Source organism: Setaria viridis, chromosome 2 (assembly GCF_005286985.2).
Source record: "Setaria viridis chromosome 2, Setaria_viridis_v4.0, whole genome shotgun sequence".
Classification (NCBI taxonomy): Eukaryota; Viridiplantae; Streptophyta; class Magnoliopsida; order Poales; family Poaceae; genus Setaria; species Setaria viridis.
Window position 1 is genome coordinate 46,351,962 of NC_048264.2, and position 14,974 is coordinate 46,366,935.

The 14,974-nt window shown below is 48.6% G+C and overlaps 2 protein-coding genes and 1 pseudogene across 2 annotated transcripts; 1 reads left to right on the forward strand and 2 right to left on the reverse strand.

Annotated features, from left to right (window-relative positions):
* Positions 1–378: 378 nt before the first annotated feature.
* On the reverse strand, positions 379–1,179 carry LOC117844500 (zinc finger CCCH domain-containing protein 10). The gene has a single exon (XM_034725195.1). The coding sequence runs from the start codon at positions 1,177–1,179 to the stop codon at positions 379–381; it is 801 nt and encodes a 266-aa protein (XP_034581086.1).
* Positions 1,180–4,007: 2,828 nt separating this feature from the next.
* On the forward strand, positions 4,008–7,427 carry LOC117844862 (lipase-like; annotated as a pseudogene).
* A 2,358-nt stretch (positions 7,428–9,785) lies between these two features.
* On the reverse strand, positions 9,786–14,307 carry LOC117844861 (probable serine/threonine-protein kinase PBL7). The gene is made up of 5 exons (XM_034725672.2): positions 13,972–14,307; positions 12,021–12,220; positions 11,699–11,888; positions 11,049–11,440; positions 9,786–10,936 (listed from the first exon to the last, which is right to left on the reverse strand). Exons 1-5 carry the CDS (start codon positions 14,066–14,068, stop codon positions 10,421–10,423), a joined length of 1,395 nt encoding a protein of 464 aa, XP_034581563.1. The 5' UTR covers positions 14,069–14,307; the 3' UTR covers positions 9,786–10,420.
* Between the last annotated feature and the right edge of the window lie 667 nt (positions 14,308–14,974).

The following is a 14,974-nucleotide window of genomic DNA, read 5'->3' on the forward strand; positions in this document are numbered from 1 at the left end:
ACAAACCATTCACTTGTCAAGTACATACACGCCCACACAATTACAATTACAATTACATAGGAAGTCAATTTACGAATAATTCGTTTATAAAGTACATGCACACCCACCGCACTGCAGAGACATATGGAGATCTCCATCACATATACATCTGACACATGTTTTGAAGCGGCTTTGCTGCTGTCTCTGCTGACGTCTCCATCTTGCTCGCGTCCACAGCACCTCCACCTGGCGCGGAGCCGACCCATCCCAACGCACGCATGGACACCATGCACGGCCCTGATGACATGTAAAGTGTTAGCATCAGCCAGAAACGCTAAAACGTAGATGCTGGTGTGGACGCATGCACGGATTCTCGTGCGGTAGTTACCACTTTCTTACCTAGCTTTCTCGCTCATCATCAACCATGTCTCTGATGAGGTCGAAATGCGGGTAGTCGCCGTAAACGGAGCCGTCCTCCGAGATGCGGCGGCCGTCCTGCGGCAACGTCGCCGTGGCAACGGCGACAGCAGGAGCACGTGGTGATGACGAAGAGGCGTCATTGCCGCCGTACAGGCGGATCTTGCCCAGCATGGCCTGCATAGCGAGGTCCACCCGGCGCGGGAACGAGAGGGGCTCATCAGGGGCCAGCACGGCACGCGGGACGCGGGGCGGCGGCAGCGGCGGGAGGCCGGCGAGCGGCACGGGGTCGTTCTCGGCCCTGAGCTCCGCCGGGAAGTGCGCGAAGAAGCAGACCCGGCGCGGGCACGCCAAGCCGCCCTGGCACATGGTGGTGCGGAAGCGCGCCGGGTGCAGCCACAGCTCGAACACGCCGTGCGCGTAGCGGCACTGGAGCCCGTGCATGCAGGACGCCGCGGCCCCCGTCCGGGCCAGGTGCTGCTGCTGCGACTCGCGGAACGCCGGGCAGGTGACGGCGAGGTAGGGGAAGCGGCGCGGGTTGCGGCGCCGGGCGCGCTCGCCGTTGTGCGCGTACGGGCACCTCGTCCAGTCGTGGCGGCTCAGCTGCGGGCACCGGTGGACCTTGTACATGTAGATCCAGAAGGCGTCCGGCATGGCTGCCCAGAGACGGTGCCCGCGGTGCGCCCACGCGTACCACGTCGTGGGGTCGCTCGAGTCCGCGCCACCGCTCGCCGCCGCCCACCTTCGGTACCTACCCGTAGCCATGGAGGATATGTCATCCATCGAGAATTCCTTCCTCTTATACTAACACACACTATATCTAAGTACTACATCGTAGCTAGTGCACTACTACGATCGCTGGATTAGCTAGCTATAGGCTTGGAGGCCAGCACAGGCTCTCCACGAGCATGCAGAGGATGAGATGATCATGAAGCTATGATGTTTTGGGCTTGGAGCGATGCTACTTGTTGGCTTATCTGCTCATGTTCTTGTGGTTTCTTGCAATGGTGAGGGTTATGGTTTTACTTTCTACTATTATGGTAGGTGTGTAATGCGTGTGGTATGTGTGTATATGTCAAGTGTGATTTTGTTTGTGCACATGAAAATCTCTAGACCCTAATGCCTGTACTTACAGGGGATCGGGTGCAGTGCTTGGGGTCTCGCTAGTGGGGCTGTTTCGTCTCGTACCCATGTAGCTTCAAGATGTTATAGACTTTTGGGTGTTGGATATCTCAAGTGACACGTAAATGCAACTGCATTCTGGACCCTTCTTATATGAGATTTTAATTCGTCGAAAAAAACATGAGGCTTTAATTTGCGTGAGAGACAGTATTGTTAGATCACTAGTGGCGGGTAGAGGGGTGGCCACGTAAGAGAGATTTGTCCTATATATATATGCCAATGTGATAGGAATCAAAACCATGAGGATGGTGTGTGTATATCATGTGGCACTTTGCGCAGGGTAAGATTGCCTATAAGTATGGGCACTCACATACACGCACACAATCACTGCTATGACACATAGACACCCTACCTATACGGAGACTTCCGGATGGTCGGCATATCTTGAGATTGACGAAGTCACCACCTTATTCTGATAAAAAAATGTAAAAAATGTAAATAAGAGATCTTAACCATAATCAAATATAACATCGAATGAGGAATGGTGCTATATTAGAATGGGAGATAGGACGCACACGAGAAAGGCCGAAGTGCGGAACGGTGAATTTCACTCGGGGAGCATCGTGATATCGGTGTTTTGTGATTGACATCTATGCATACAAGAGGCATATGAAGGGGAACGGCTGGGCACCGGCATTATTTATAGCCATGGTATAGCGGCGAGATATCCATGCCGCTGTCAAACTGACGTGTGCATGCGCGCCGTAATCGACAAAATAGTTTGCGTGATGATAGTTTGTTTCCTCAAGCGCATTTTGCGGTGCCAATTGTCGTATAGTACCATCGCAGTAAAACTATAGTAGTACCAACCGGCAAATTTTATGATATAATGTAACACTTTTTTTACATCGATTGTGGGTGGTGAAATGTTATGCCATGCACCCAATCATTTTATTTAAACATTTTTATTCATTTTAGTTTCATGCATATACAGCAGCATGTATTGCACCCACTGAAACAAAGCATTGCCATACGCACATGCAATCACGCATGACTATAGTTCGTGTCATATCCACGTCGGATTGTTGTTTCAGAATACCAGTACTGTGCAGTGCAGGCACCTTGCCACCTTGGTTGTGTCCTAATAAAGATACTTTCCATCCCAGACAAACAAACTGCTCTCCGTTATTATTGCTAATTAAAATACACTGCTTTACACATCAACGGTGACACGATATGTATATGGCACCGCTTGCATTGCTTACCGGGACACTGCAAATCGTACAGCCAGCAGACCATGAAAAATCGCGCGCCAGGTAAGGGAAACGGCAGCGTCCATGGCCTCTCCTTCGGTGCACGTACGCAAGGACGAAAAATCCGTCGTCGGTCACCATCAGCTAGCTGCAGACGTCGTCGTCGCGTCGCGTGCAGCCATGGAGATGGCCTGGGCTGTGACGGCGCTAGCTGGGCTGGCGGTTTGCGGTTTCCGTTGGGCAAGGCGACAGATCCCACCAGCACTTGCGCGCCCGGCGCCATGCATGCATGCATGCGGGCGTCATGCGTTCTCGGCTTCGGCCGGGGGACTGCAGCAACTGCAAGCACGCGATGGATGCATCGTCGTCGCGGTGCGAGGGCTACCTGCAGCGCTGTTGCTTACTATTAGCGCAGGTTTGATTTCGTGGCCCAGCTTTAAGTTGCGGTGCATGTCGGCGAGGCTGTTCTGCATGCGTGGTCACGCTGCCGCTGTGTCTGTCTTTGCAGTACGTAATACAAGCCGCATGGATCCGAATAAGCTTGGAGACATTTCGCTTTTATCCGCATTTCACTAAACGTTTCTCTAGGTGCGCCATGGAGGTTCTTCACTGTTCTAGCGTTTGAATGAGCAGCCTTTGGGACGACGAACGAGATGCCACTGCTGCACATGTGGCCCAAGCAAGGGTACGACGTGGGCCGCGGTTCGGGTCGATCGTTGGGCCGGGCCTATTCGGCCATGTATGCTCGTCGTGCGTGCGTGATGCTGGCAGTGGGGCCTTCGGAGGCTGGTGAGCCGATCGATCGATGTGGTGCGGGGTCGCAGGGATGGCGAATTCTTGCAGTAAACTCTCATCGCCATTAGCAGATCCGGAATCGTCTCCGATTAAATTTCTGGGTTCCCCCTCGCGGCGCTGCATTCGAAGCCGACGACTCCAAACGGCGATGCGCCGCCACGTGCACTGGCCCAGCTTCCGGTGGACCTGCGAGGGACGTCCACCTGCGCGGACAGCGCCTCGCCCGGCACCGACGACTTTTCCCACCGTCCCTACATCCTAGCGCGCCTCGGAGGCGCAGAGCTCTGACTCACAAATGCGTGTTCTCGTTATTATCCACACGAAAACGAAATCCGTATCCTTGGTTCTCAGCGAAATTTCCTTATCGATCCCATCGGCATCTTTATCCGCTGATGCCGGTGCGGGTGCGGAGCAAACTGAGATGCTGGAACCGCAGCGAGATTCCTCAGCGTGATACTACTAATCCTCTTTTAACTAATCCAACAAAATCGGCGACAAAAGGACGTCTTTTTCGGAATTCTGAAGACTGAGGGCCAGGCCCTGTCCGACCGTCTTCACAGTTTGGCAAGAACAGCACAACCAACGAACCAACCCGGAGCCCGGAGAAGGAGCCGCCGGGCATAGCATATTCTCTCCTCCCCCTCCGGTTCTCCCTCCAAACACAGCGCCCTGAAAGCGACCGCCAGGCCGCAGGCGAGGCGAGGGAGAGGGAGGCGCCCACTCTTCTTCCTTGCCGCGCACCAGCCGTACGTTTCCTGGATCTTCCAGTCTCTCCCATTTCGTTCGCCCAATCCCTCCCTCTCCTCGCGTTTAGAGCTCCCTGGAAGGTCAAATCCTTCGCCCTCAAGCTTCTTCTCCCCTCTAATCTTTTGTCTTTCCGTTTATGCGTTTGATTTTGGAACTGCTTCCTGCTACTGCTCTTTCTCCCTGCATTTTGGAGCTCCTAGCTTGTCAATGCTCCACCAATTTACCTGCTTTGTTCGTTTTCTCGTCGTGTGTATCCATGGACTGGAATTCAGTTTGGGTTTATGCTCCGTTTGATTGAGATTCAGTCTGGATGTGGCTGCAGGTTCATGGGGAGGAGGTGCACCGGCGTGGTGGCTCTCATCATACTCTTGCTCTCTGTTGCTTCTCACGGAAGAGGTAGTTCCATGTGATTCTCCCGTGGTCAGTTTACAGTTTTCGTGCTTGCTGGGTTCCACTATTGAGTTAGCTTGAACAACGACAAGCAAGATATTCCCTGTACTCTTTTACCGTTTCCAGTGAATGGATTCAGCGTGTCAATGCATTCGCAAACATCTGAAATGGTGTAACTTTGTGTAGAGACAAGGGACACCTACCAGCTAACTGATGCAATCGCCCTGTTCTGCCTGTCCGGTAGTGGGGACATGCCAGCAACTGGGCCAATTTACTGCACTTACTGACTGCTATAGTGCTATGATTGGGGGATGCATATGGAAGCTTGTACAAACATCTGGAAAGAAAAAAAAGTTTTAATTTTGTGGAGAAGAGAGGGAAAGTAGGTACATAGTGCCTGACAGTTGTTATTTCCTAGTACAACCTTATTGTTGATATAGTGGAATGTAGTTGCTGGAAAGGAAGCTATGATTGGTGGCCCTCCAAAACAAAGAAGATCGGGGACTATAGAAGTATATGGGTTCATGAACTACAACATTGTTGAACACCAGAATGAGCCTACAATTTTGTTTTGTCTTTTATCACAGAGCTACCTGTCAAGAAGAGTGACCAGAGTTTTGTCTACAATCACACTCTTGCAAAGACTATTGTGGAATATGCTTCAGCGGTAACTTAAAACTTTCCCCTTTTTTTTTATCACGACCTTTGTTTTGAACTGAATATCAACAGTTTCCTACCGTTTCCTGCTTTTATGTCAAACTAAACTTAAGCTGATGGCGATGTATTATCTCTAGGTGTATATGTCAGACTTAACTGCTCTTTATACATGGACATGCTCGAGATGCAATGACTTGACTCAAGTAAGAAATTGCTCAATATTGAACCATTTCCCCCTTTCTAAAGCACAAAGTTGCTCTCTGAAATGGCCATTGGCCAGGATAAATTAGTTTCTAGTTTGATATGGTTTCCAACTTCTGATTTCTGAAATAGGGCTTTGAGATGAGATCTCTAATTGTTGACGTGGAGAACTGCTTGCAGGTTCCTTTCTCACCACAGTTTGAATTCAGTTATCATGAATTTCTGTGACATCGTATGGCTCGTTGCTATCATACCCAGCAATCTTTTCATGATATCCTTCCCTTTACCTACCATTCTTTGGCTGAATAATGTGACAGGCGTTTGTTGGTGTAGCTCATAATCTAAATTCAATTGTCGTTGCAATCAGAGGAACTCAAGAGAACAGGTGATCTAGCTGCATTTGCCTCTATTGTTCTCAGTTAGACTAATTCTGATTTACAGGCTACTGTTTTCAGTTAAATGTCATTTACTTTTAGATTTGATCAACCAGTGTACAGAATTGGATCGAGGACTTGATATGGAAGCAGCTTGATCTAAGCTATCCAAACATGCCGAATGCAAAGGTTAATGCCAACAAAATATCTCTCTTTTCTTTTCTTTTTTTGGAAAAAACAAGAGGTTTGAGTATTCATTTGATTGTACTACTCTGGTTAAAGGTGCACAGAGGATTTTTCTCCTCCTATAATAATACAATTTTGCGTCTAGCTATCACAAGTGCTGTTCACAAGGCAAGAAAATCATATGGGGATATCAATGTCATAGTGACAGGCCACTCAATGGGAGGAGCCATGGCTTCTTTTTGTGCACTCGATCTTGCTGTAAGGCTTTAGAATTTCATGATGTGCTCTCTTAAATACTTTTGGATTGTAATCCTGGAACCAAGTTTGAACAAAACATTTCTCCGCAGATGAAACTGGGAAGTGACAGTGTGCAACTCATGACGTTCGGGCAGCCTCGTGTTGGCAATGCTGCATTTGCCTCATGCTTTGCCAAATATGTACCCAACACCATTCGAGTGACACACGGACATGATATCGTGCCACATTTGCCACCTTATTTCTCCTTTCTTCCCCAGTTGACATATCACCACTTCCCAAGAGAGGTATACCTTGCACGTGAACTTTACACAACTCTTTTTGCACACTACTTTTATGCACATGTATTAGTATTACCGTCATGTTTATGAAATTTCAGGTATGGGTCCAGGATTCTAAAGGCAACACAACCGAGCAGATTTGTGACAACAGTGGTGAAGACCCAGACTGCTGCAGGTTTGAGGGCTCATACCTTCATGGCAGCTCAAATGTGGTTTCTCAGTAGCTTCTTTTGTAACATTCTGCCCCCTCATTTGTGGTGTTAGGTCGGTCTCCATGTTCAGCTTGAGCATTCAGGACCATTTCACCTACCTGGGAGTCGATATGCAAGCAGATGACTGGAGCACCTGTAGAATCATTGCAGCTCAAAGCGTTAAGCAATTCCGAAAGGAGTTCACCAACAATATTATCACGACAAAGCACAATGCCGACATCTCCATTGTTGAACCTAGCGTACAGACAGATTGGAGCAGTTCTAGATAGCCACAGCATTCCGTAGAATATGCAAATTCAGAGCGAAAAGCAAAGCCTTGCTTTTCTCTGGAAGATGAAGACCAAAGTAGTTCAGCTGGAGGATTTCGTTCAGATTGGGATGCAAGCAATGCTCTTGATGTCTTGTAAATGTGTAGGCCGTAGATATGTACATAAGCAAGATAGATTCATAGCGTTATAGGTCATCGCTTCTGTTGCCTGTTGGATGATGATGATGATAGAATGCTCTGTAAATGCACGCTGTAAACTTGCAATAAAGTTAAGAGTAATCCCATTCGTACATGGTATGTGTATTTGCAAGAGAATGCCAGCAAAAGCTCAGTACATCGACCTTCCTAATGTGGCACTCCACAGCTGGTGCCGACTGTCAAACCTCCCTGCAAGACCTTGCCGCGGACCTCCTGTCCGTCCTCGCCGGCCCGCGCGCCGCGGATGCCGCCGGCGGAGGCATCGCGGCTCCACGCCTGCCTCCGATTTCTCTCCCGGTTGCTGTGGGAATTGGGGAAACATAGAGCTAGTTTTGGGGCTTGGACGGGATGGGGCGTTTCGCTCCCGGCTGGGGCGCAGGTGGCATGGACGGCGGCGGTAGCGGCCGCCGGCGAATGGACCGGAGCAGGGAACGATCCAAACCAGGAGCTTTATACAATATTTCAGATCCTAACTAGAGGGCTTTTTTTTGCATATATTTGGATCGCGTCTGTTAATCGCGATGGAAAAAATCTACGTAACCCCAACATACTGAATGTCCATTACATTACCCCCTCAACAATAAAATCAGATGTTTAACCCTTTTATCTTTGTAAAACCATTTAAATAACCCCTAATGTTTAACCCTAAAACCATTTAAATAACCCCTAAGGTGGTACTGCAGGGGGGTTTTGCCACGCTGGCGCGCTGAGCTGACAAGACGCTGAGGTGGACCGGCTGGCATGTGGGCCCCACCTGTAAGTCAACAGGTAAGGGGCTTCTCCCTTCTTCCCCTGCTCTTGCTCGGTTGTTCCAGGGAAGACATTGCCGCCCTCAATGCAGCTAAGCTTGCCCGATGAGCTCCACGCGCCAGACGTCGTCTCCAACACGTCGGCCTCCGAGCCCCTGATCCTCGTCGTCTCATCCGGCAACGCGAACAACATGGGCCGCAGGGGGCAATGCGGACGTCGGTTAGTGCCGCAACGATGCAGAGGGGCCTCCGGCGGCCATGGACCCGCCCGCTGCTAGAGAGCTCGTGGGAGTCTGTGATCTTCTGCTTGGACGGGTGTATCTAATGATGATGCCGTTCTGGGGCCCACGGAGGATCTGCTCCGCCGTGATCTGGATCGGCGTAGGGCCTTGTTCTGACTTGCGTGGCGCGGGGAGGTCCGGCTCCCTTGTTGACGCCCGCGCCATGTTCGCCGAAATGCCCGAGTAGGACGCGGTCTCCTGGACCGTCATGGTCATCAGGCTCAACAACCCCAGCTGCTTCTGGGAAGCTCGTGCTCAACTCAATGCTTTGAATCGACGGCTACGGGGAGTTCACATCGAGAAAATCCATGGCGTATCGCGGACGGGCACGCCACCGATGGCAGCTGAAACCTCGGTGCGGGCTTGGCCGGCGCAACCCTTGCCCTGCCACGGCAGTGAGTTCGACTGCAAGCTTGACTGGTGTAGCGCTCAACCTATTGCGGCCGCGAGCCCTGCTGCCGCGTGCCTCGCCACCGCCGAAGTGCATGGGCTCGAGTGAGCCAGAGCCTCTCACAGCACCACGAGCATCACTGTGTATCTGCATAGGACAGAATTAGCGGATAGAGTGGACGGCAGAGCAGCTGTACCATCTTCCTATAGGAGGACGCATCCTGGATTGCCGCCGCGCGCGCCACGCACACGCCGGGTCTGGAGCTCAAGCGCCTCAAGGCCCACCTCATCGCCTACGACTCCGTGCTCGCCGACGCCGGCGCCGCAGGTCCGTCCCGCTCGAGGAGAAGGGTGGGGGCATGGGGCCGAGGATCAACGGGGAAGAGAGGGAGAAAGTAATAGGAAAAGGGGGAGAGAGAATGCTGTTGTGGGGGGAGAGAGGGAGAAAGAGGGACGGTGCGGCTGACACGTGGGCCATTGCCACGTCATCGCCCACATCAACGACCACGGTGGCAAAACCATCTCTAAAATCACTTTGGGGATTATTTGAATAGTTTTGGAAAGTTTAGGGGTAAAATACCCGGTTTCGTACTGTGGTAGACCCTCGATAGTTTAGGGGTTTTGCATTTTGAAAAATATCCGCACCGGCGACATGGCACATCCGGGCGAGGTCGCGCTGCCGCCGGCGATCTCCGTTGGCCCGGCTAGCCGCCGCTACGCGTCCCCTGAGATCCTCTCCAAGTCCACGCGTCCTAGCCGCATGCTTGGAGACCCCTCGCACGCTGCCGCCGCCGCTCACAGGCTTCCTGAGACGCCGGCGCGGCGAGGGCGCGCGGCGTTGGCGCTGACCATGACGGCCTCGTCCATCCTCGTCCTTTGCCCTTTCGGAGACCGGGCTCCTTCCCGTTCGTTTCGTTCTTGTTATTTACAGTCCAAACAGAAGAACCTCTGGTATTTTTCTACCTTCCTCCTTATGCCCTTCCAATCCAGCTCCAGTTATAACCAAAGAGAAGCAGCATCCAGGCACAAGTAAGCAGCATTCAGTTGTTACATAGCAAGCAACAAAAATCAAACAGCCTTTTCTGTACAGAACTATGTATGACATGTCGTCTGCAAATCACTCATCACATCATCACCGACAAACGAAAAAATAGCTCTACTTACAAATACAACCCATTTACATGTACAGACACACAATCCGGGCTGCCACTCTGCAGTACAATGTCACACAAAGCGTGGTTTCTACAAAAAATAAAACAAGAAAATTCACTCCCATTGTTGAATGATGCATACTGCAGGATCCATCACAGTGCGGAGCTTTGACAATAGGAATGTAGCTGAGTCTGACCAAAATGCGTACTCTGAAGTCTGACTCTCAGCAACGGGATGGTTCTTCCTTGCATCAGCCCGAGTCTTCATGTAAAACCTGGAAGAACTTTAGAAGTGGTTCATGGAGGCAACTAAAAGCCAACCATGGAGTATGTGGCTATCCGGGTCTGCAAAAACAAGCCTGTGGCAACTCTCAACAATAGTCCTGTCGAAAAAGACTCTTGCCAAGCAATGGAGATTCATGGCAAAATTGATAGTAAACATGGAAAGCATGGTATAATCCATCCATCACATGTACCATCAAAGCTGCCTGCAAAATTTGCCTGGCTCTGCATTCTATTTCTCACGGCCACCAACCTTAACAGTGGACTTCTGAATGCTATCAGCTTCACTGTAAGCTTTCCCATTAGGAACGGCCAGAAGTTGTGGAACATCCAGGCCATCATTCCTTCCAGAGCTACTACTGCTGCCAGAACCTTCAGTATGATCCTGCTCGAATTCCCCTCCTCTGGTAGTGTCCTTCCTCAAGTCTGGGAAGTTCAACATAAGTGACTCAGCAGCATGCTGAGCATCAGGAACACTGGTTGTTCGTCGGTGTGTTTTTGCCCTTGGTGTGGATGGGCAGGTCCTAGAATCCTTTGTGGTAGGTGCATTTGGATCATAAGGATGTGAAGCTAGATAAGATAGTGCAGTGACAACATCTCCTATGAGAGGCCTGGATGCTGCTTGCTCCTGCAAACACATGGCCGCAACAGCTAAAGCCTGGTACAATCCCCTTTTTGGGTAATGGCCTTGCAGCAATGGATCAGCAAGTTGGCAGAACTTCCTTCGGTCTCTGAAAAGTGGACGTGCCTGCAAATTTAATGGAGATCAGTGACTTGGCAGTTGGCACGTACAAAGAAATGACAGGTTATTTGCCTCCCTCAACCGAATGAATGGAATAACTTGGTGCAGTTGAACCTACCCATGCAACAAGATTTTGCTCCCCTGAAGGCTGGGTGTGATCGATTGCTTTGCGGCCTGTAATAAGTTCAAGGAATACAACACCGAAGCTGTAAACATCAGATTTTACTGTCAACTGTCCTGTCATGGCATATTCAGGAGCACAATATCCATATGTTCCCATAACTCGTGTTGATACGTGAGTTTTGTCACCAACTGGACCAAGTTTTGCAAGTCCAAAATCAGATAGCTTAGGGTAGTAGTCTTCACCCAGAAGAATATTTGATGATTTGAAATCTCTGTATATGACAGGTGGATTTGCCTTATCATGAAGATACTCCAGACCTCTCGCTGCACCGGCAGCAATTTTCATCCTTGTATTCCAGTCAAGAGGTTCCTTGTCTGGTGGACAATCTAGCAAGAAAGTGATGCCATGAGTTTTAAAAGAAGAAATATAGATGAGAATATCTAGAAAATGTTATTGATTGTGTCAGCGGTAAAAAAAAAAACTAATGGTGGAGAATAGCTAGGACCTTTCTCATTGGAATGTAGCGTGTTAGAAAAAATTTAGACTAAAGCCAAGCCAAGAAAAATATTGTTATTTTGGACCCCTAGGGAAATCATCAACTCAGTATATATTTAACAACTGCCATAATGTAGCGCAATGCTTACCATACAAATGATCTTCTAGTGATCCTAACACCATATATTCGTAAACTAGGAGGCGCTGGTCACCATCTGCGCAATATCCAATTAATCTGACCAGATTAGGATGGTGCAAGAGACTTAGCATGAGAACCTCCACAAGAAATTCACGGTTTCCTTGAAAGCCGTTTCTATCAAGTTGCTTCACAGCAATAACCTGCCAGATGACATGGGCAAAATTGAGATGAAAATGAAGGTCTCAGTCACTCAACCAGTTAGAACAATCAGGCGAGCTCTCCCTTTTCTTCTTAATGAGACTTATATCCAAAATTAGCAAATGTTAGCAAACCTGTCCATTTTCCATGCGTCCTTTATACACACGACCAAAGCCACCTTCTCCCAACAGGCAATCTTTCCTGAAATTCTTGGTAGCAATGGCCAACTCACGGAAAGTGAAAATCTGTGTGGGGCCATGTGCAGTGTTTCCTCCTCTGCGAACAGGTACAGAATCTTCCTTCCTAGAGCCCGAAGCACGTGATTTTGATCGAACTGATCCATCAGAAAGATATAAGTTAGCATATAAATCCTCATTAATAATGCATATGCTTCATCAATATAGATAAACCACACAACTCAGACATACAGAAAACCAGGGATAAAGAAATGGGTCCAGGATGCTACTTGAGAGATTTCCAGACCTATCGGAACATTCAATCTGTTATTGGTTACTCACTGTTGCACCCACAGATTCAGTGTGGTATTAACACTCTGTACAGTGAAGTTGGTGGAGAAGGCATGGTGCTACTCTACTGTTGCAACCACAGATTCAGCGTGGTATTAACACTCCTAAAATTTTCCAAGTATCCTACCTGGCATTACTTGCTAAATACTTCCACTTGACAAGGAAATATCAGGCAATCGAGGCATATCCTTCAGGATTAGGTGTATCCCATAAAATAGGACTCTCGTATCAACATACATTTCATTATGAAAGCGGATGAATTCATGCATGATTAGATTGTATTCCTGGAGATAGCACAGGTTACATTATAGGCCACCAGCCGATACAATCCACCTCATTGATTTATAGAAACAGGATCAAGAGGGAAGTATGGTTGGTGGCATGTGTGATTCACACAGGTAGGCACGCAATGGGCAGCGCATGCCGTCCTAGGCGTGCCTTACAGGCAATAGTATAGGTTGCTAACACATTAGTCACTTGACAAGGAAATTCTTATGCTTTGACTTATAAAATGAATTCCAGATGGACATGTAAAATAAAAAAAGAATCAAACAATATAATCACTTAATGAGGAATTTGACTAGCACTTCCATTAGTTCTGCATTTCAATGCAACTGAGACAAAATTAACCCAAGTGGACCGTCAAGGACTCTCATCATTAAACAGCTTGTCCATCAATTTTATCAGTGGTTATTTAATGTTAAAAGACACCTTCGGCTGCAGATGCGTAAGAAAATGCAGCAGCCACAGAACAGACAAATGAACAATAGCTTGCCTTCAAATCAAGGATCAGAATTGCAGGTTCAGCAACTAAGAACTAAACTGCCATACGTGTGTTGAACTCCCCCTTCATTCCAACAACCACACATAGAGTGAACCACACTTCAAGCAAACTCAAAGCAAGCAAATTGACACAACTAGGAATCAGTCAGACAACACGGCTATAGAACACATGAAACAATTGTTGTTTGGTTGCTTAAGACAGAGTCTGTAAATGAAATTATTGTAATAGCACCCTTCACCTCAGTTTTCTCTCTCTCTCGAATACTTCACCTCAGAGATTTTCTTCCCTTCCACCCACCTCTAGTGAAAAGTCAAATGCAGTTTTACACCAAGGAGTAGTTTTGTGTCCCCTTCACCACTAACGAATAATGATCAGTTAACCAACAATTCTATCCGCCAGCAAAATCTATCCATAGGAATCAAAACTAATGCAGTGATCCTCACTGCTAAGCTAATAAATCATACCCCGAGAAGCAACTATTACAAGACACTTAATTCCATGTTTACTTCAATGAATCAACAGCGCCAGTTGCGTCTTCTGTCAGACAAGAGACACTAAAATTCCAGACTTTATTCCCCACAAAAAAAATCCAGCATTTATCCTACACCAACATACGCCTAGAGCAATGAATGAATCGATCAATTAATCACAGCAAGTAGCAAACATCTGTAGCCGATAGAACAAAGCAAAGCAATAAGCGGGTTCACAAAAGACGATAACTTTTGCAGTTTCCGCCAAATCGGACAAGCGCACAGCTTGGGAGCCGGATTTTACCTGGTGCCGACTTCGCCGCAGGCCGGGGCGACGGCGAGAGCGCGTCCAAGCTCTTGGCCTCCTTCCCCGACGAACCGGAGCACGGCAAGCAGCTCATCTGCCCGTTCCTGACCACTATCTCGCAAATGCCAGCCGAACCTCCGAGAAATTCAGCTCAAGACTTGTCCTCCCCTCTCTCCCGCTGATCAGCCGGGATAAAAGCAGCTGAATTTGACTAGATTTCCGGCCGCCGGAGATAGGGAGGGAGGAAGAGAGAGGGGAAGGGAAGTCAAAGACTGGAGAGGCGTAATAAACAAAAGCGCAACTTGGGGTGGTAGCGAAGGTTCAGGCTATTGGCTGGCTAATTTGGGTGCTTTATAGTGCCGGTTGAAATGTTCTTTTGGCGAGGAATTTGGTTCGCGGTGTCGTGGTGTGTGCCCGCAGAATGTATGATTTAGGACACATGCGAAAGGTCAAACTAACGTGTACATTTGTATACGGCTGTTTGATTAGGTTTGGTAGAACGTACGCTTTATATACAAGTATATACACACCATGCATTATTCCTGGTATGCATGATGGAGTGCTATTATTGATTTGTTGGTAAAAATGGCCATTAATTAATGCTCTCTTTTTAGTAATAAATCTAAATGTTAGAGGCTTAAATCCAACAAGCAATACGATTTCATTTAATCTGCACGAGCTAGCTAGCTAGATTGTGCAATGCGATTTATATGTAAAATGTGGGCAACGCGAAGCATCTGATGGAGGAGAGGTTTGAGCAGGTCCCTTTCGGGACGTGCCATGACCAGCTAGGACAGGCAGGCGCATCCAGCAGCAGCTCTGAGTGTTTGACCAGAGCTGTGGTGCCGGGCTGGATCGTCATGTGCCTGCCCTGCCTCCCAAGGATCTCTCCCCGGGCCCGCGCCATCGATCGGCAGCTAACCTGCTCATCACGACGCCATCATTATACTACGTGTAGTTTCCGTAATCATTCATTCAGTGTCGCTTAGCTTCAGGAAGG

Coding starts and splice junctions, on each gene's coding strand:
- LOC117844500 (XM_034725195.1), bottom strand. CDS start 1,179: ATGGATGACATATCCTCCATGGCTACGGGTAGGTACCGAAGGTGGGCG.
- LOC117844861 (XM_034725672.2), bottom strand. CDS start 14,068: ATGAGCTGCTTGCCGTGCTCCGGTTCGTCGGGGAAGGAGGCCAAGAGC. Junction 11,889..12,020: donor GACGCATGGAAAATGGACAG/GTTTGCTAACAT, acceptor GTCATCTGGCAG/GTTATTGCTGTGAAGCAACT. Junction 11,441..11,698: donor ACTAGAAGATCATTTGTATG/GTAAGCATTGCG, acceptor CTTTCTTGCTAG/ATTGTCCACCAGACAAGGAA.